Source organism: Nuphar pumila, chromosome 1 (genome assembly GCF_984573655.1).
Source record: "Nuphar pumila chromosome 1, dmNupPumi1.hap1.1, whole genome shotgun sequence".
In the NCBI taxonomy this organism is placed as follows: Eukaryota; Viridiplantae; Streptophyta; class Magnoliopsida; order Nymphaeales; family Nymphaeaceae; genus Nuphar; species Nuphar pumila.
Genome location: NC_143249.1, coordinates 2,153,647 through 2,176,478, shown reverse-complemented (window position 1 = coordinate 2,176,478; position 22,832 = coordinate 2,153,647). Strand labels below are relative to the sequence as shown.

Sequence of the window (22,832 nt, the reverse complement as noted above, 5' to 3'; positions counted from 1 at the left end):
AGATGAAGGCTCTTGCGGAGGTGGAGCTCTACGCACATTTACCAATGGAGGATTATTAAATCTGGAAGAGGATGAAGTTTGGTTCGGTAATGAGGGCACAGATTCCAAAGGAAAATGAGGTATAGGTAATGGAAAAGACTCAGTTGGATCAACCTGCAGCAGAGAACCGGAAATAGAGTAATATGGAGAGGATTCCAAGAAAGATACATCCGCACTGACATACCCTCGGCGAGAAATAGGATTATAACATCGATAGCCCTTTTGATTTTTTGGATAACCTATAAATATGCATTTTGTAGCTTGAGCGGCTAATTTATCACTGTCAGGGCCAAGTTTGTGTACAAAACAAACACATCCAAATATTTTTGGTGAGAAAGAAAAAAGTGGGGCATTAGGTTTTAGGATATGTAATGGAATTTGATCACCTACAGAAGACGAAGGCATGCGGTTGATCAGATAGCAAGCAATGGTAATCGCATCACCCCAGTATAACGCAGGAACATTGGATTGAATCATAATGGTCCTGGCAACATCAAGCAGGTGCCGATGTTTTCGCTCAGCCACCCCATTTTGTTGAGATGAATAGGCACAGGAAGTTTGGGGTTGGATGTCATGATCTTGGTAAAATTGTAACATACCTTTTGATTTAAACTTGAGAGCATTATCAGTGTGAACAATCTTGACAATAGATTCAAACTGAGTTTTTATTTCAAGAATTAGGGATTTGATAATACTTGGAACTTCAGATCGTTCTTTTATTAAAAATACCCATGACAACTTAGAGAAATCATCAACAATAACAAGATAATAACGACACTGAGTCCTACTAGGAATCTTACTAGGACCCCATACATCTGCATGAAGAAGTTCAAAAACTTTATTACTAGACTGACTCTGACTCGAAGGGAACGAACTTCGATGATGCTTTCCCAACTGACATGCTTCACACTGAAATGATGTGGTGGAAGGAATTTGAGGAAAGACCGAACGAAGCTTTGACAAAGAAGGATGACCAAGACGACGATGTCACTGAACATGACTGAATGAGTGTTCCACTGCAGCATGAACATTACCCATTGGATGATGTAGGTAGTAGACTCCATTTTCTTCATAGCCTCCACCAATCTTCTTCCCCGTCAGCAAATCCTGAAAATGACAACCCATCGGATCAAATATTACTCTACAGTTTTGCTCTCTTATAAGGCAACTAACAGAGAGTAAACTTTGAGGAAAGTTTGGAGCATGAAGAACATTTTGCAACTGTAATGAGGAGGATATAAAAATATTTCCCTGACCAACGACCGGGGAGGAACTCCCATCGGCTAATGAGACAGACTCCTCGATGAGCATTAATATCCTTTATATCTGAGAAAACAAGTGAATTTTCACACAAATGTCTGGATGCACCAGAGTCAATAATCCACTTACTGTCAGTCGGATGAAGATGATTTCCGGTTGAATAGGCAACACCAGCTACAGGAGGAGTGGAACTCAAAGGACGAAGAGCTATCAACTCATCATATTCAGCACGACTGAGGATGATACTACGGTCACTTGCAGAGATATTCTCCTGTACATTTGTTGCCTCGATAGTAGTAACGTTTGCTTTAGGAGTATATGACTTTGATGAAGAAGAGGTTGGCCGACCATGCTTATCCCAGCAACGAACTTCTAAATGTCCAGATTTTCCACAGAATGTACATTGAAGCTTTTCTCTGCCTCCCATACCACGTCCTCGTCCTCTGATATTCTGAATATTTCCACGCCCATAACCAGATGAGACAACAAGAGCAGATGACTGAGTCACAGGCTGAGATTGTGGCAGAGAGATCTACTCAGACGATTGTATGCATCAGCAAGAGTGGGAACATCTGATCCAGTCAACATTTGAACTTTTGCAACAGAAAATTCTGAAGAAAGACCTGTAAGAAAACGAGCAACCATGGTTTGTTCTTGATGATCCTTTTGCTTCGAGCAACAAAGAGGCCTGTGAGCATTAAGTCTTTCAAACGCAGCTTTGACAGAGGCATAGTATTGGGCCAAGGTCTGATCTCCCTGCTGCAAATTATATATCTCATGTTCTACTTGCAGGATACGACTCACATTAGTTTCTTGTGAGTATGTGTCACGAAGATTGTCCCACATCAGTTTGGTTGTATTATAGTAGATCAATCCATCTGCAATATGGGGTTCAACACTATTTATGATCCATGACATAACTATGTCATTATCTTCATCCCAAGTAACATATTTTCCCAATTTTTCAGGGGGTTCGTCTTCCAACAGAATATGTTTTCGACGATGTTCAGATACCGACATCATAAAAGTTCTGGACCACCTGGCATAGTTGGTTTCATTCAACCTTACGGAAGAGCCGTACGAGAAGGGGTTGGTAAAAGCCTTATACTCCCCAATATGTTTCATTTTAGAATCACATTTCGAAGTTTCAGCCATACTGCTCACTTGAACAACAAGTATTCAAGTAAAATTTTCTAACACTGTAAGGAATCAACCCTGTTGTTTATAAAAAAAATAGCCCACAACCAGCAGGGAATCACTCCTGCTGCTTTCACGACAGAGGGATAACTTAAACTAACACAGCACGAAACAAAACTCGACACAGCAGGGAATCACGACCATTGTTGCGCCCAAACACACCACGACCAACGATAATATTCAGTTGCAAAACAGATGATCACGACAACTGTTGTTCTCCAAACATATAAGGCATAACAACCAATAAGTCTTCAGGGCACAATTAAATAGATCAATCATATCTCGATCACACGCAACAAGCACAGAAAATAAATTTCAGAATCACGGCAGGCACGCAATCATCACAGAAAAATGAAATCACGCCAGGCACGCAACAACACAGAAACTTGCTGCGTGACCCAAACAGCAGGAACAACCAACAATCACAGCAGGTATGCAACAGCAGGAACACAACTCATCAACAACCAAAAATCACGTCACGGCTGGAACAAAACTCGGCAACATCCAGGAAATCACGATAGGAGATCATGAAAAGAAAAAAAACTCCAAACTGAGGAGAAAAGGAGGTCACGACTCCAGGAAATCTTCGCTGGGAGCTCCATCCTTAGATCTGACGACAGATCTGGGTAACATCCCAGATCTGTTATCAGATCTTCCACAATCGTGCAACAACAAACCTGATTTCACGCAGTCGGGTTTTTTTTTCTCGTTGGTGAAGATCAGTCCTCTCGTGATCACGCTCCCGAGATCGAGGGCTTTGATACCATGTAGAAGGAAGGTCGATGAATCCTGGAGGGATGTAGAAGGAAGGTCGATGCACAGCCACCTATGTAGAGAGAGAGAGAGAGAGTCGGCTGCACAGTAAATAATCTCGTTACTTTGGATTAGGGCTTCTCTCTATATTAAATAGAGAGAGGCTAAAAGGAATAATTACATCTAAGTCCATTATGAAAACAAAATTTCAAAAAACCTCTAATATAAAAAGACTTAAACTAAAAACCACATATTCTCAACACTCTGGAAGTCATAAATGCCAAGATAAGATAGATGATTGAGAGCCTTTGCAAGATCCAATGCCCTATAGACAGATGATTAGGGCTTTGTCTTATCTTTCTATTACTCGCCCTGATATATCTCATGCTATTCATTCTGCTAGTCAATTTTAGTATATTGTCACTACAATGCATATGAGTGTTGTAATGAAAATTGTTAGATATATTAAAAAATCTATTAATCTTGGTTTGTTTTTATCATCCTTCTCCTCACTAGAAGTCATTGCATATTCTGATTCTGATTGGGGAGAGGATGTCAATGATAGACGTTCAACCACTGGTTTATGTGTATTTATAAGTGACTCTTTAATTTCATGGTGATGCAAAAAACAACAGAAGGTGTCACTCTCCTCCACCGAAGCTGAGCATCGAGCCATGACGACCACTACATCTGAGTTAGTATGACTGAGACAACTTCTCGAAGACTTGGGGGTTCATATTACAGAACCTTCAAAATTGTGTTGTGACAACAAGAGCGTTGTATACATTTCAAGCAATCATACGTTTCATGAGAGGACGAAACACATTGATATGGATTGCCACTACGTTTGTGAAGAATTTCTGCAGAAGACTATCACACTGCCTTATGTTCCATCATAGTATCAACTCATGGATTTCTTCACCAAAGCGTTATTGTCACCCAGATTTCATTTCCTACTTGGCAAACTCTCAGTAGTTGTACCATGAGTTTGAGGGGGGGTGTTAAGATATACATATACGTATATGTATATACATATACATATACTTATATGTATATGTACTCAACTATAAACCGAAATACCCATCAAGGGTATTTTGGTCCTTTTACTGTAATAGGCGTCAGCCCATTAGGGGCTGACAACTTGAGTTTCCTTTTTGTTTTTTTCATTTTTTATTTTTTGAGTTTTATTGGGAGCAGCTCCAAAGTAGCTGTTGGAGCTGCTCCCAACGGTCATAAATATGACTGTTGAGAGCAGCCCAACAGTCACTTTGGGCTGCTCCCTTTGTGGCCCTTGTATTTTTTCAACTCTTTCTCTTGAGTGTTTATATGCAATAACAATTTGTTAGACCCTTGTGTAGGTGATGTGTTGATTCAATCAAGTATTCTACTTGATTGAAGATGTGTTCTTGCATGTGTATTGGATTCAATCCACTTCATTACAAAAGTATCGTTAGATAACCTCATTGAGGATACGACTTCGGTGCGGACATGCACACCATATCAATGAATGAAGTTTCGCGTATTGATGCATCTTCTAGTAGTTCAAACCCAACGGTTGTGTTTGGCTGGTCCATTTAGTATAATCATGTTTTTCATTTAGCAATTTGGATGTAAAAAGTATGTGTACATTTATATTTTGGCTTGTTATAGACTTATTTTTATCATTCCTTAAATATATTTCAATATTTAAATTCACTGGTTCAAAGTATGTTCCTCAGTAAATGAAGCTTGATACGTCCATGTGTGTAGTCTGATATACTCAACAATTCATGGGTAATGAGATTTTACTCATGATAACAAATTTGTGATGTGCACTGAGTATTCTTTTTTTAATTTGTTTGGGTATGAAGCAGTTTTGAGTGTTACTGTTACAGTTATAAATCAGTTTAGATAAAAATGTGCTCGAGTGAAAATTGGATTTAGGTTTGGGTTGTTTCAAGTGCATATTGTAAAGAACCAATTGGGTGGGGTATGGAAATGGGTGAGATACAAACTTCTTCGGGTCTTAAATTTTCATACCCAAGAACTGATCCACTTTTTTAAATGTGTTTTGAACTGACCTGGCCCATAAGTCCATTCAAGTTGAGTTTAGATCAGGTGTGATTGGTTTGGCTTCTCAGCATAGCTCCAGTCTACCTGAGCCATTTACTCCCATAAACTGTAGTGGTTGTGGATCAGCGAAGGATTTCAAAGGACATTGTCAGCACTTTATTCTGTGCATCATTAGAGATGGCCATCAGTCGGTCTTATCAGGTGGAAATAGTCTTTGACCCACTTGGTTGGGTCTACTTGGACCATGTGCCAGATTTTGGAGTTCATGCTATGTAGATTTTTGTTTTGTTAAATTCTCATTGCAAAAAGTTATGGATGTAAAATACATTGTTCCTGCAATGATAATGTAATATAAAGTATAAACCATAAAACAAGTAATGCACACTTGAGCAATTAAGTCTATACTTTGGACTACCATCCGTCCAACTAGCTTGGGTCCTTGTGTGATGGGTCTTGTGTTGGGTTGGTCCATGCCTCAAAACTATTACCATAATGACTTGTATGCGAAGGAAAATTGATAATATTAGGAAGATTCTTGATTTTTTCGCAAGAATGATAGCCGAGTGTTTTGCAACAACCAGGTCTCAATGATTTTTCCTTCAGAAGGCTATTTGTTTGAATATTTATTTTTGGGCTTGTTGCAACTTAAGAACTCATGAACAGAGACATAAAAGAATTTGGATGTTTTGTAGCCATGAACTAATCGTTAACCATGCATGAATCGTTATTCCCTGAGAGTGTAGCTAATAGGCTTGCAGAACATTGCCTACATAATGATTCTTTCGCTGGAAAAACATACTCAAAAGGTCCTGATAGGCTTCTTTCTTGCATGCAGGAAAGCGCTGCTGCTTTTGTTTTCTTCAAGAATCGTTATTCTGCAATTGTTGCTGCACAAGTTATGCAGTCATCAAATCCCATGACATGGGTCACCGACTTGGCTCCGGAACCGCATGATGTTTATTGGTCAAATCTGTGGATTCCATTTAGACAGCTTTGGATTCGACGGATTACAACTCTTTTGGCTTCTATCGTCTTTATGTTTTTGTTTCTTATTCCAGTCACATTTGTCCAAGGACTGACACAGCTGGAACAGTTGCAGCATACATTTCCCTTTTTGAGAAACATTTTGAAGAAGTAAGAATGTACTGTTTATTTTACAGGTTGCATGTAATAACATTATTATCTCTCTTTCGTGATTGAGTTCACATGCTAATAGTCATTAGATATGTTTTACTTTTACATGTGGTTTATATTTATGATAAGGTAATCTTGATCATGCAGCACTGTTATTCTTCTCTATTGAAATATAAATTTGCAAATATAGATACCGGTGTCTCTTCTCTTTTTAGACATCATTCATAACCAAATAAGTCTCTGTCTTGTAAGTTCATTAATACCTAAAAGATGCTGTATGTTTTTCTGACTTCATGCATTTATGCAGGAGATTTGTAACCCAGCTGTTTTCAGGATATCTGCCTAGTGTTATCCTACAGCTATTTCTCTATACTGTTCCCCCAACGATGATGCTATTTTCAGCAATAGAAGGTTCAATCTCTCATAGTGGAAGGAAAAAAAGTGCATGCTGTAAGGTGTTATACTTTACAATCTGGAATGTGTTCTTTGTCAATGTACTCTCTGGTTCTGTCATTAGTCAGCTGAATGTAATTTCAAGTCCCAAAGGCATACCAATGCAGCTGGCCAAGGCTGTTCCGAGTCAGGTGACTTAACACTTTTTGCTTCCGACGTGCATTTTTTGGTTGTCTACTATTTGTGCCAGGTCTCTTTTATTTTTGCACTATCATTTTTCTTAGCATGGCGTGCACACACACACACACACACACACACACACACACACACACACACACACACACACATACAAAGTTACTTTTCTGCAAGAACACATAGGGCCAAAGAGTGAACCACCACAGAATCTACATTGGTCAAAAACAGGCAGCACTGCTGGTGTTGGTCACGGGCATAAAGAATCACACTCATGGAGTTTGGAATAGTAGATACTTTAGATACAGATGTGCATAAGTACATGCACGAACACAGGAAATTGCCTTAGAATAATGCCCATGCACTTGTGTGTGTATTGTTAAGATGTATATATATATAGTACAGTATATTTAGGATATAAATTGTTTTTTTTTATTTCTCTCTTTTTTATTTTTGTATTTTTAATGCCCTTCAAGGGGCATTTATGTCATTTCATTAGGCTAGACAACTAACCGTTCTAACCTAACGGCTAGTTATTCTAGCTGTTAGGAAGCTCTAACGGCTAGGTTTCTTTTCTCTTGTATATTTAAATGGGGCTAAGTCCCTTGGAAGTGTATGCATTCTTTGTGCATTGATTTATTAATAAAATATTATTTTTTTAATAGTGTTTGTGTGTGCTCTCTCTTTGCCCCTTAGTTTCTCTTGTGCTTGTGCCCATAGTGGCTTGTGTTTGTGCCTCTTATGGGATGTGTGGGCCCTTTCCCTATTCCATTACATGGTATTAGAGCCTTGAGCTCTTGATTCTTGGGATACTTGTGATCTAGGTGCTCACGTGGACGTGAGCTCGCGGATCGTGCGATCGTGAGTTCGTGGTGTTCAAAGAGCATTGCTATCCACAATTTATTCTCTTACTCTCATTCTTCACCAATATGGAGGACAACCATGAGTCTATCATCGCCATTCCCATGAAGCTCAATGACACCAACTACGTAATGTGGGCTTTTATTATGAAGCATCACATTCGGGGCAAAGGGTTATGGGGATTGGTTGATGGTACTGAAAAGCAACCAAAGCTTGTCCTCACAAAAAATGACAATGGAAAGGAGGTTGCACTTCGAGGAGATAATATGAATAAAGTTGTCGCCGACTATGAAAAGAAATAGAAAAAATGGAAAATGGACCATTACAAAATCATGTCATGGCTTATAAATAGTGTAGACATCAACAAGTGTGCAAGCTTAGCAAAATTTGAATATGCAAGCGATGCATGGAAGTATCTTCATGACATGTACTCGTTAAAGGATATTGCACATGTGTGCAATATTCAAAACAAAGTAAGGACTATAAGTCTATGACCCATGGGGATATGAGCATACGTGAATACTATAATTCTCTATCCCTATGCAGCTGAGATAATAGCTCGATCTGAAATTACTGATGAAAAGAGAGTTGATACTTCAGAAGTCATAAGTGAATGCCAAAAGGAAGAAAGACGATACAAAACCTTTGGATGATCCAACTCCATATAAACAGATGATTGAAGCACTAACTTATCTCTCTATTACTAGACCTGATATTGCACATGCCATTCATTCCTTTAGTCAATTCTAGGATTCCTCCACTACAGTACATATGAGTGTTGTAATAAGGATTATTAGATATATTAAGAATATTATTAATTATGAATTATTTTTACCATCTTCCTCGCTATTAGAAGTAATTGCTTATTCAGATTGGGGAGGGGATGTAACGTTACTCAACCACAGGTTTTTGTGTTTTTGTAGGTGACTCAATATCGTGGAAATGCAATAAACAACAAAATGTGTCTCTATCTTCAACAAAAGCAGAGTACCAGACTATGGTGACTACTACTTTTGAATTGGTGTGGTTGAAGCAACTGTTAGAAGACTTGGGGTTCACATCAGTGTTTAAAACTCGCCGAGTCAACTCGTTGACTCGGCTGACTCGCCCCTCCAGCGAGTCAACCCGGCAAGGCAAACTCGGTTTGCCAAAACTCGGGCTTGACTCGGCCTGACTCGGGCGAGTTTTGGGATGTTTGAAATTTGTTTTTTGAGTTTCAAATTACAGTTTCGAAATATATAAGTACATATATTTTAACAAGGGTTACCCCCAGATTTTGTATAAAAAAGAAAATAAAAATCATTTAAAGATAAAAAAACATTTAAATCCATAGAATAAAATCACCATGTTGTTCGAACTACTGTTCACCCTGTGTTATCAACTTATTCTAGCAAAATATTTTAAAGAAATGATTTTCACTATATATGGCGGGTCCATTGTGCCTATGGGAAGTCACATTTAGGTTTCATCGTCCATTTGTTATGTGAACAAGCATTGTACATATTCAAATATTAGTAGTCTTTTTATAGTTGTGCCATTAATATATTTCCTGCATAGTTTTATACATGAGAAAATTGCTTATTTATGTTGATATTGGGTATTTTTTAAACTTTCAATATGCACATATATCCCTGTTTTACATTTATGGATTTGTTAGAGAGGGAATTAAAACTTTTAAAACAAGCTAGCATATATGATTGGCCATTTTAGGAACCTTAGGTAGTAGCAGACTTAACTCATGGTGACCAAATCCTCTAATTCAAGTCATGAATTAGTCAAAGTGCTTTTATAGATATCGAATTCAATTATTCAAGCAAACCTCTATAGTTCTTTGCAGTTGTTTTTATATTCTTACAGACATTTGGAGACTATGTTTACTCAAAAACATGGTTTCAGACAAATTATATATTGTTTTTCTTTTAAAATCAAAAGTTAACAAAACCTGGTCCGAGTCACCGAGTTGACCCGCCCAGTCACGAGTCAATAAAGAACGAGTCGAGTTCCGAGTCACGGGTTTCAAAACCTTGGTTCACATAACAGAACCCTCAAGGTTATGTTGTGATAACAAAAATGTAATTTATATCGCTGACAATCATACGTTTCGCGAAAGAACCAGGCATATAGAGATGAATTTGTAATGAAATATACGAAAATACAAAACAAGAGCCTCTAAGGGCTTACAAGATCACAAACACAAAGTGCACATCCACAAGTTCACTATGGGACAATACAAGAGCCAACAATGGCTAAAAAAAATGTAAAAAATGTCTTTATTGAACAAATGCTTAAGCAAAAAATAGTCATTGGGAGCTCCCAATGACTCTTTGGTCTTTCAACCATAGAGCCCTCATACAATAACTAAATGAAGGAAAAAAAATAAATGTAAAGGACAAAACCGTCCCTAATGGACAATACCTATTACAAGAGTGAAAAAGACCAAAATGACCTTGATGGAAAATACAAATTACATAATAAGAAATATATATACACATATATATATATGTATATAACTATATAGATACATATTTTAACACTCCCATTCAAACTTATGGTGGCATCACCGAAAGTTTGTTCAGAATAAAAATGAACTGGGGGTGTAGAAAGAGATTTGGTGAAGAAATCTGCAAGTTGGTACGTAGAGGTGACATATGACAGTTCAATAGTTCCACGTAAATATTCATCACAAACATAATGGCAGTGTATCTGTATATGCTTTGGACCTTCATGAAAGGTATGATTGCTCACAATATAGATTGCACTTTTATTGTCGCAACACATCTATGGTTTTGAGATACAATTCCCAATGTCTTTAAGAAGGTTCCTTAACCATACAAGTTTTATTGTTGTCATAGTCATCGCCCAATACTCAGCTTTAGTAGAAGATAATGAGACCTTTTGTTGTCTCTTGCACCTCCAAGAGGTCACAGAGTCACCTAAAAATGCACAGAAACCAGTGGTTGAGATCCTATCATTAAGATTCTTTCTCCGGTCAGCATTAGTATAATAAAGTAAATCTAGAGTAGAGGATAAGGATAAGAAAAGTTGTTTGCTTATTGAATTCTTAATATATCTAATGATACTTAGTATTGCATTCATGTACAGCATGTTGGAACTGACTGACTGCATGGGCTATGGCAGGTTTGGTAATAAACAAGTATGTGAGAGATCCAATCAATTATCTATATGGTGTGGGATCTTCTAGTAATGTCCCATCTTTAAGCCTTGATTTTACATTGACAACTCCAGGAGTCTCCACCTTCTTATCATCAGAAATCTTCGACTTAGCACAAATGTTAGTTGTCAGTTTCATTTGTGACAGGATATAGCCTATGGGAGAATAGGCGACCTTAATACCTAAAAGATATCTCAGGAAACTCAAATCAGACATATCAAAATTTTCTTTTAAAACATTTTTAATTTGATTAACTCTCTTTTTATCACACCCTATAATTATCATATCATCTACATACAGTAACAATATCACGATATTTGTACCTGTATTCTTAACAAAGCGAGTAGTATAAGTATAACAAGACCAAAAACCCAAACTTTCATAACATTACTAAGTCAATCATACCAAGCCTTAGGGGCTTGATTAAGACCATATAATGCCTTTATTAGTTTGAAAATTTTTCCTTTTCAATATTAAATCCCGGCATAGGATTTATGTATACTTCTTTACTAAGATCACTATTAAGGAAAACGTTTTTTACATCTAATTGGTAAATAGGTCATTTTTTAATGGATACAACAACTATGCATGTAACTCTCTCTCTCTCTCTCATAGTTGAGATGATGGATAAAATGAATGAAACAAACAATCCACATTTTTTTTCTTTTTCCAAGCGAAAGTAAGTAAAAATATATTATGTTTCCTCTTCTTGAGAGTTTATCAATGAAAATAGTGAGCTTTAATAAATTGAGTAAATAGGACAACTGGCATTTTCTTTCGGAGGCAGATTTGTTTATTTGGAATCAGTTATGTTGGCAATTGTTTGGGTTCTTTTGATTTCCCAAACTGATGCACTGAATGGCTTTTGAATCTAATTAAGGCTGGCTCTTTTTATTTTTGCGCTGAAAATCTGCAAAGTGTGATGTGAATGATCTTCACTGGCTTTGTGAAGGTTATCATAATTCAACATTAGTAACTTTGCATATTTATTTTTTATTTCTTCTCATTAGTCTTTTGAGTTGCACAAAAGAAGTTCTTGAATGTCAGTCCTCACTCAATTGAGCAAGAATTGTCTCCTATTATGGGGTGGTTGCTTCTTATGGTGTTCTTTAATTGTTTGTGGTAAAAACTGTGATACCCGTACTAGGTTCTTCCTCCTTTTCTGATCTTCTACTGAGGCCATCTCAGATGATATTTTCAGAAACAAATATGATGGCAGTTGACTCATTCCTACATAGGATTTGGCTGGCATTTATGGCCTACTGCTGTCCAAGATTGCAAATTTGATCAAATAAGGCAAAGTGTCTTCCATGGCTTATACTTTGAACCGTGATCTCTAATCTCTTCCATTGCTTTTATCTTTTCTAGCAAAATTCTTATCAAATATTTGAGGACACACCAAATTGGCATGTGTTTTTGTTTCTTTCAATTTTTGGATCTGGAGTGGTAGTTTTGAGATATTTTTTTTAAGAAAACGTTGTGCTAAAGGGAGTTTTTTAAACTCTGCAGGCAACATTCTTCATCACTTACATTTTAACATCAGGTTGGGCAAGTTTGTCCTCGGAAATCATGCAACTCTTTGCTTTAACTTGGAATATGGTCATGAAACTGCTTAGAATAAAGGACGATGGGGTGTACATGCCATCCTTTCCATACCATACGGAAGTTCCTAGAGTGCTCCTCTTCGGACTTCTGGGATTTACTTGTTCAATTTTGGCACCTCTGATATTGCCTTTCTTGCTGGTATACTTTTTTCTTGGCTATGTTGTCTACCGTAATCAGGTACCTTATCTATACTGATGCTGTTTATTTTCAATGGTTTTTTTGTGCATATTATTTTTATTTAATTCTTGTTATAAGTAACTTTGCATAAGCCCCGAAGGGGTTTGGCGTAGTGGGATGGGACCTAGGCTGCTAGGCAGGTGGTCTAGGTTCAAATTCCATGGCCATCACCCCTTGCGCAAGCCAAAGCGTGGTGACTCCCTGGGGGCAAGGGGTAAGCCCACAGAGTTTTACGCTGCCAGGAAATTGATCATAAGTATGGCAGGCAAAGTTAGCGCGGCTAGGTCTCTCCTCTTGGGGGAGGTTTCTCTGTGTAAATATAAAAAAAAAAGTAACTTTCCATAAGGGGCAGCCTTTCTTTGATTTGTTAATTGTTGTTACTTTTCGTGCTCTCTTAGCTATTTACCTCCATCGCTCTGGTTTACATAGTTTCCCATTCAGTCCTTGTGATGGTTTTTATTTGACCTCAGTAATGAAAATTCTTTGTGCTGTTTTTTCTTTCTTTTGTCATTAATGGTTCTGTTTTGGGGAGGAAGGAGAAATCTGTGGAAGCCGTTCACTAAAGCAGTTGTATCATCATCAAAATGATATCTTGAAAATAGTCATAGCTGATAATGTTGAGCTTTCTCACAGTCTTAGTTGTCAAAGTCGGTAGGTGGTGAACCCCTAAAATGACCAGGTGGACTAGTCGGTACCCCAATTAATTTTTTTTTTAAAAATACACAAAATATGTAAACAAACTGCTAAAATTTATAACAAACATGTGTACAATATAAAATCAATCAACAATAAGCAATAGACAAAACACATGTCATCGAGCACTGTAAAGCAATTATATTAAATAACTTCAAAAAAATTAAGAATAAATGAACAATTGAATAAACAAACCATACAACTAACAATGTGAATAAACAATATACAAACAGATTATATATGAATTACACACACACACACACACACACACACACACACACACACACACATATATATATATATATATATATAAATGAAACACACACAGAATATATATAATATACATATTATAATAACTGAAATACAGAATATTATAATATGTTAATATATATAATTATATATGTTTTCACAGAAAACAGATATATATGTGTGCATCAGCATCTGTGTGTGTGCATGGGATGTGTGAAGTGTGAACTGTGAAAAAGATAAGAAAGCAAATTATATATGAATTACAACCAGAAATATAACTCTTTGTTTTTTAAAGAAAGGAAGATATTATTATGGATAAATAGCTAAACAGAAGTTACAATTGAAAAGAAGACAGCATAACAAGATCAGTTGTCTGCCCAAAAAACCGATGCTCAGCAACAAAGTGTGCCCAAAGACATTCGCACGCCCTGCTTACAAAGGTCAGCAGGCCCGAACCAACATGCTCCAAACCGCAGAGTTCCGAGTGGACTGTGCAGCACCCAAAAAATCCAATTCCTGAACAACGCCCCTGCAGCACAAACAGGGCATGTGCTGTGCTGAGTGATAACCAGCATCTCAGGTGGCAGCGGCTCAACCATTCCCTATTCGGTCAATGGGAAAATTCGGCCACTTGCGGCAGACTTGATCTTGAACCTCCCAATGCAGCTGAAGGTGAATTCCCTCAAGGTCGCAATTCTTACCATTAAAGACACGCTGATTTCTTTCCAACCATATAAGTTTCCATGCTATCAAGATCTAAACCTTCCAAACAAATTTACACCGGGGGCCTTTCGAATTCAAGTGGGATGCAACCAATATGTCTCTAGGAAAAGAAATGCTGTCCCAATTTGCAAAAAGATCAAATCTGGATGGGTGCATCAAAGTGTGGATGAAAACACAAGACCAAAAAAGGTGTGTTGATGATTCCTCCTCACAAAAGCAAAGCGAACATCGGCTAGCTAAGTGAAAACCTTGGTTCTTGAGTCTAATTTCTGTGCTTAACACATCATAGAGGATCATACAACTTATAAGGGATCCTCTAAGTAGGAGTCCAGCGTTCTAAAAAAGTATGTTTAGGAAGCCAAGTGGGTGAGCGGGTGTGAAAATGTCTTCAAAGAGACAATGTGCACAAAAAGTGTCAGCTCCTCAATGAGTGATGCGCACAAAGGCACAAGAAGAACACTTGAACAAGTGTGCTCAAAGGCACATAATAAATCACCAATGCACAAAGGCATAAAAATAATCAATCTTTATTGAATAGTGTAAGAGCTTTGACTCAAAGCTTAAGGAAAATACAAAGGGGAGGACCCCTATTTATAACACCCATATGAAGACCTTGGAGGGGCTCCATATAGACGTTGGAGCCCCTCCAACGGTCACAATTGTGACCATTGGAGGAGCCCAACGTCTATATGTGGGCCCTCCAAGGCTAGAAAAAATAAAATAAGTAAAATAAAAAGAACGAATAAAAAAATACAAAAAGAAAAGATACAATCATATTCCAAGTGGAATATGCGTAAAATGTAGAAATAACAGTTTTACCCTTAAAGGGTATTACAAAATTATATATATAATATATATAATACATTTTAACATCCCCCCTCAAACTTACGGTGTGATGACCAAAAGTTTGCCAAGAAGAAAATTGAATCTAGAGGAACATAGCACCTTAGTGAAAAAGTCTGTCAGTTGGTATGACATTCTTTAGATATTCTTCTCTAACATAGTGGCAATCAATCTCGATCTGCTTCGTGCGCTCATGAAAAGTGTTATTCTTTGCATTATATATTGCACTTTTGTTGTCACAACATAGCTTGGTAGGCCCTTGAACACGAACTCCCATGTCTTTCAATAATTGTTGAATCCAAACAATTTTCATGGTTGTAGTTGCCATGGCTCGGTACTCAGCCTCTGTAGACGATAGGGACACATTCTGTTGTTTCTTATATCTTTATGAAACCAAAGATTCACCTAAAACAATACAGAAATGAGTGGTGGAGTGACAGTTATTTTGGCCACCTCCCCAATCAGAGTTAATATAGGCAATCAAATTTAACTCAGAAGGTGAAGATAGAAATACTCTCTTATTTATAGACCTTTTCATATATATGATAATCCGAAGAACAACACTCATATGAACGGATGTAGGTGCATATTGAAATTAGCTTGCAACATGTACAACATGAGAGATATCTTGTCTGGTGATGCTAAGATAGATCAATGAACCAACCAGTTGCCTGTAGGGAGTAGGATTTTCTAAAGGAATCCCATCATCAATCTTATCTTTGCCCTTACTACTTCAGGAGTTTCACAAGTTTTGTCATCTGAAATACCTAACCTGTCAATGACCTCACTAGCAAGCTTAGTTTGGGACAAAAAATAACCCCTGTGAGAATAGGCAACTTCATTGCCCAAAAAGTATGTCAGAAAACGTAAGTCCGACATTTCAAATTTTTTCGTTAGAGTAGACTTGATACTTTTGATTTCCACTGCATCATCACCTGCGATCAACATATCATCAACTTATAATAACAAAATTACAATACCTACATCAGAGTTCTTGACAAATAACACAGTGTCAGTGTAGCATGAGACAAAACCATTTTCTACCGTTATGCTGGTAAATCGATCATACCAAGCCTTGGGAGCTTGTTTTAAACCATAAAGAGCTTTTCGTAAGCGAAGCACTTTATCTTTAGAAATCTCTATACCTGGAGGGCTATGTCACACGGACTCGGCTCCAAGGTCGACGCATCTGCGTCGACACACACAGACACGGATGCGGCTCGGACTCGGTCAACCCGACTCTGGGTCATTTTGGTTCATTTTTTGGAATTTTTTTTCAAAAAAAACTTGGGCTATAGAATTTAAAAAAAAATTGGGGGGGGGGCGCCCCCCTATAACCCCCCGCCAGGGGCGGGACCCCCCCCCCCCCTCCTGTAAGGAAAAAACCCTAAATCAGGCTTCACAACTCATCACCTGTCCTCTAATGGGCACAACTTTGACCGAGTCCCCGTGTCTAAAATTTTTTAAATTGCGCCGCACCCGTGTCGCACCCGCACCCATGTGACATAGCCTCCAATTCATTCAGTCGAGCATCGAGGCCATTCTCTGTTTGTAACCTCCCACCTTAATAGATCATGTAATGCAGCAGGGTCTATGTATATTCCTCTAAAAATCCGCTGGTTGCGCTCAGTCCAGATTACCTTCCAAGCAGATAACACCCCATACTCGCCAGATAAATTTCCATCTCTTACCTTTCCAGTTCATGTGTGCTGAAATCAATATAACTCTTGGGAAGTTGATGTTGCCCCAGTTGATTTGAAAGTCCTCCCTCCCAAACCTCATTGAGCAGATTTCTTATAAAAACACATTGACAAGGTGAGGCGCGCCTCACCTTGAGGCATACGCCTCAAGGCGTATGAGGCATTCACCTTAGGGCCTTTGTGCCTTATGCCTGTGCCTCAAGGCACAAAGCCCCTCGCCTTGAGGCGAGGCATTTTGCGCCTTGAGGCGCGTTTTTAATAACACTGATAGCCACCATCTTCTTCCATTTTTGCGCCTTGAGGCGAGGCACGCTTTTTTCTTTTGTTCACCCTCGTTGTGATTGCAATTTCTCTCCCTCTATTCTCTCTTGCTCTCTTGCACTCTGATTACAAGCTTCCGCGATCGGCAAGCGAGCTAACGAGTAGGCTTGCGGCGGTGAGGAAGGACCGTCGCGCCGCGCTGGCCCATTGAAGGAAATAGGCCCGTGACACTGCATTTCACACCAAGATTTACATCTATGGTGGAGTCCATGATATATGTTGGCGGGACTTCCTAGTTGTATGGCCAGGGCTGCAAAGGTAGTGCTGGTAAACGAGCTGAACAAACCAAACAGAGGGTGTTCAAGCTTGGCTCGTTATTGTGGAAAGCCGAGCCAAACTTGAGCTAGCTTGTTTACCAAAAAAAAATCAATTTTCAAAATAAAACTCAATAGAATTAGGCTTTAAACCTACCGAGCCAAGCTCAAACTGGCTCATTTGTAAAACAAATGCATTTTCAAAGATGTAAGCAAGATTTGAATGCTGAACTTTTTACTTGCAAGCCAAACACTTCAAGCATCTAACACTTTATGGTGTAAAATAAATGTAAAAAGATAGTCACAAATATCGGTATTGGCTACATCTCAGCGAGGCTATTTCTCACGATATTATAGGTTAGGTAATAAATCTCAGGAAAATCTCAGGGATTATTTTTTTTAATATAAAAATAAAAAAAATAAGTGAGAAAATATCATGTTTAGACAATAAAATACATATATAATAAAAAAAGTAAAAAATGTAAAAGAAATAAGAAAAACATATATAAGATGTAGACAATAAATAAAAACAGTAAAAATAATTGATAATATCATGATATAATTAAATTGACAATATTGTTAAAATATTACAATATTTTACCTTTAATTTATTTGCTGAAAATACAGCTATAAAAATATCGCTGATACCTGTGACTATGTACAATATAATTCTTGCTAGTTAATGAGCCTATAGGAGCCACACCAAACACTTGTTCGTGTTTGGCTTGGCGAGCCTATTTCATGAGTTTGAACCAGCTCTTTGCAAGCCGAGCCACAAGATGCTCATCTTGTTTCCCAGCCCTATGCATAGGGGTCCACAATTGACCGAGTTGTTCAAGCTCAATTTGGTAGACCTCAGCTTGAGATCGGTTTGTTCAATAAACAACTGAGCTTGAGCCCAATATGAAGCTCATTTAGTTATATGAGCTGAGCTTGAGCTACTGCTCATCAAAGCTCGATAAAGCTCATTTAGGCTCATCTTTTTTTTAGTTGAAAACCATCTGAGATGCTGGTAATCCATGGAACATGTATATGTAGTTATGTATAGTAGGGCCTTCATTTTGGAGGGTCATATCGGCATGGTGGTTTAGGTTGTCTGGCTAAATAATATGCTTTTCAAAACAAAATTTGAATGGGTCGTGGGTCAAACGGTGTAAATAATTTGAGGTGGGAGCACTGAAAGCATCTGAAATTTTAAAATCACTGCTGAGAGGTACAAGTGGATGATAAGGCTATAATAGTGAATACAAGTATTTTATTACTGTTTAACTAACCATTCCAGATGTGAAGAGAGGAATCATGATGGCAGTAAAAATTGTGACCCAGTAATGGGTTAATTTGCACTTACCTCAGTGTGGGTCATGCATCCCTTCCCCTGATAGGTTTTGGCCTCTTCTGTGGTATTTGTGGCGTATGCATGGAAGGTTGAAACTTTTAAACGGCTCTAAAATTTCATGCTTCTCCCTCGTGGCATTACCTTTTAATCCATGGCCAATGTGTCGAAGCAGAGTGATCTTTTTGGATCCACACTCTGCAATCCATGGGAGGTACAAGCATGATTGTGCCTGTTTTGTGGACCTTGCCCTTTGCGGTCTCAGTCTGAAGCTTGCTATATATATAGCAGATTTTTTTTAATATGCATGGTTAGAATGTCATGAATTACAATATTGTGAAGTTACTTTCAATATGTTTTCTAGGTAAGATGCATTTTCATTTGCATGGGATCATATGTCATGCATAGATGTTCAGCTTCTGAGAGAAAGGCTCCCGTTTTCATGTGCAGTCATTGAATAAGAAATAAGCAATGAATGTTTTTTTTGTTTTTGAATCATAGTTGCACTTAAGCATACTTGTATTATGCAGATTCTTAATGTCTATTGCACAAAATATGAGGCTGGAGGACAGATATGGCCTATAGTGCACAACACAACAGTGTTTTCTTTGGTGCTGACACAAATAATAGCCCTTGGGGTGTTCGGATTAAAAGATTCACCGGTTGCATCAGCCTTTACCATACCACTGCTTGTATGTACGCTTCTCTTCAATGAGTACTGCAGGCAGCGTTTCGGTCCGATATTTGAAAGTTACTCTGCACAGGTATTTTTGGTCTCATGCTTTCATTGTTCTTACTCTTTAGTGCAGTGGGCTGACTTTGAAGTACCAATATATTGTATTGTAGGAACTTATTGAGATGGACAGAGAAGATGAAAGAAAGGGACGGTTGGATGATATTCTTCAAAAGCTACCTGCAGCTTATTGTCAGCATATACCAAAAATAAGTGAGGAGTCCGAGGACGGTAGGGCAATCGGCTGCCATTGTTTGAAGGAGATGCATAAGTCGTTTGATCACCCAACGGTTGGTAGGATGCCGGTTTCTAGACTGCAAGAGGTAACTACTTGGGTGTCCATGCCCATCACAGTACATAACAACACTACTTCCACGAGCAGCTGAGTGAAAACACTCATCTTCTGTAAATAACTTTTAAGTGTGGGTTATGATACATAGCAATCGTACCACTGCGGGGGGTCGCCCGGCATGGCCAGCAGGGTGGCTATGAAGGTTCTGAGATGAAGGCACTGGATCAAACCCTGCTGGTGCACGGGTTTGTCCATAGCTTTTAGAGGTCAGCCACGTGAGGCAGGGTGGTCATGTGGACGCACCCGGGGTTTTCCTTGCTTCGGCGAGGGTTCTTTGTCATAAAAAAAGATACATAGCAATCATATTTCTCTTCTGTAGTCCTTTTAGTTGGTTCAGGCGGTGAAAAACTGGGTAGAGAAATCAAAGTAGGTTTGAGAAACTGATGTGAATAAGAGAAGACAAGGGCATGTTCATAGCAAATACTTTGTGCAGTTAAAACAATTTTATTCAATATTTAAAAGTGTGAAAAGTTCAATGGCCAGCATAAGATTTTCAAGTCTTGCATTTTCAAGAGTATTGTCAACAAACTTTTTCCCAAGGCTGGGGTTCTGTGCTTGGAAGGCTAGAAAATGCGCTGAACAGATGCTAATTCACTAATTTTGGTGCTTTGGAGAGGCACTGGTTTAGGCCCATGTGATTTTCAGGTGTGCTCGAGCTGTTAGCATAGGGATGCGAATTTGAGGCCTAAGGGTGACCACTTGCAGCCAATAAATGGTTAGACATAGGGATGCGAGTTCGAGCCCTGTGGGCGACCACTTCTCACAGCAAAAAAAATGGTTATAACCGACCCTGTCATCTCTCCAGCAGCTCAGAGTAGTGATCTCTCGGTAGTATGACCCCTTTAAGTGATTTCCTGGAGGATCTAAATGGGCATCTACAACTGCTTAGATAAAAGGGTTATAAATAGCAGAGTTGCAAATTAACTAGGATGTCATGTAAACAGAAGATGTTTTCCAAATTTTTAGGCGTGTAAAAGGATTAGGCTTTTGTTTGCTTAGCATGTGTAGAAGAATCCCTCAAAACGACAATGCTTTGGCTTTCGTCGATGGCCATTTATCACACTGCACCAAATCTCTTTGTTATACATGCAATTACTCCTAAACATTTTCTGGTCTCTTGGTAAGTTCTCATTTGCTGTGTCACTACCTTCACAAACATGGACCGGTAGAGGGATTAGAATCATACAATGTATAAGTAGCACAAAAAGGTGGATTGCTACTGGATCCAGCATAGTGCATTTATTGGCCAACTCTGTACACAGTAAGGCTGGTAAACAAGGTGAACAAATCAAAGAGAGGGTATTCAAGCTCTGTGCATTCTTATGGCGAGCTCAGCTGAGCTTGAGCTCATGGTGAGCTCGAGCTGGCTTGTCTACAAAAAAAATGCATTTTTCAAAATTGAAAATAGTAGAACTTGAACTTTAAACTGAGCCAAGCTCAAACTGACTGATTTACAAAATAAATATATAGTTTCAAAGATGTAAGCAATAAAATTTCAACTCTAAAATTATTGCTTATAAGCCATCTACATAAAATAAATAGAAAATGATCATATTGTACTACAAAAATGACATGTTTTCCAAAAAATTGTACAATTTGCCAAAATTTGCTGATGTACAAAATCACAAATAGCCAACTGTAAAAGAATCTTTTTAACCTTCCCATGAGCGAAACCTACAAAGTTTGTGTGATATATCGCTCCACTCATCGGGTATCGCAAAGGAGCACATTTTTTTGTGGACATCACGAAGTTCACATAATTATATTTGCGAACATCCTATCAAAACTCAAACCTTGAAACTTCGTAAATACTCAACCTAAGTTCACATATATATCCTCTTAAATATGCAAAGTTTCTCATAAATATATGAATTTTCTTTCAAATATGTGATTTTTTCACAAATATGTGAAGGTTCTCTCAAATATAAGAATTTTCTCTTGGGAGATTCACAAATTTTTGTCATGCGAATTTTACTGAACCACATTAATTGTGATGCTTTGATATTTAAAATAATGCTTCAACATGAAAAAGAGGCGGTTCACATTTTAGGGTTTGTTTTCGCCTTTAAAAACAACGATGGAGAAGATTTTAAAATAATAAGGGAAGGGTGCCATGGATGAGGTGGAGAAGATTTTGAAAAATACAGGAAGTGAAGATATTAAGGTGGTGAATGATGTTGATAGTCATAAGTAAAAGGAGAAGGTTCTGATTGTGGAGAGTGCACATAGGAGGCCGTTTTGCCTCAATCATTTGCTCAAGAGACGAAAAGGTATGTGGACAAAAACAATAATTCAACTAACATTAAAAAGCTAAAGATCGAACATAAAATATGATATAAAGTTGTGTTTGATTGAAAATGTACCCTTAAAAGAAAAGTACATGTTTTGGGATTAGATTATAGGATTTGCAAGCTCAAAAGACGGATTGTAGAGGAGGTTATTTCGCCTCAATTATTTGTTCGACTGAGGAGAGGGTCTGCGAACAAAAACAATGACCCGATCAACATTAAGAAGTTAAAGATCAAACCCTCTAATGTTGAGATATGTATTGTGAATGTTTATAACGTGTTCACTTTTTAAATGAATTGAATGAATATATGTATAAGCTCATTTTTGAATGATTGAAATTAATATATATACATGACCCAATTCATTTTTTAATGAACGAATATATATATATATATATATATATATATATATATATATATATATATATATATATATATATATATATATATATATATATATTTGTGTCTCTTCGCACAATTAGATATGTGATATTCTTATAAAATATAT

The 22,832-nt window shown here is 37.8% G+C and overlaps 1 protein-coding gene across 1 annotated transcript in view; it reads left to right on the top strand.

The window, feature by feature from the left end:
- Positions 1-20,480, top strand: part of LOC149847660 (hyperosmolality-gated Ca2+ permeable channel 2.1-like) — a 59,773-nt gene extending 39,293 nt beyond the window's left edge. The window contains exons 7-11 of the mRNA XM_089985956.1: positions 6,137-6,435; positions 6,743-7,019; positions 12,563-12,835; positions 19,482-19,715; positions 19,798-20,480. Of these exons, the coding sequence (XP_089842082.1) occupies positions 6,137-6,435; positions 6,743-7,019; positions 12,563-12,835; positions 19,482-19,715; positions 19,798-20,070 (1,356 nt within the window). The 3' untranslated portion in view covers positions 20,071-20,480. The remainder of the gene's footprint in view (positions 1-6,136; positions 6,436-6,742; positions 7,020-12,562; positions 12,836-19,481; positions 19,716-19,797) is intronic.
- The last annotated feature ends 2,352 nt before the right edge of the window (positions 20,481-22,832 follow it).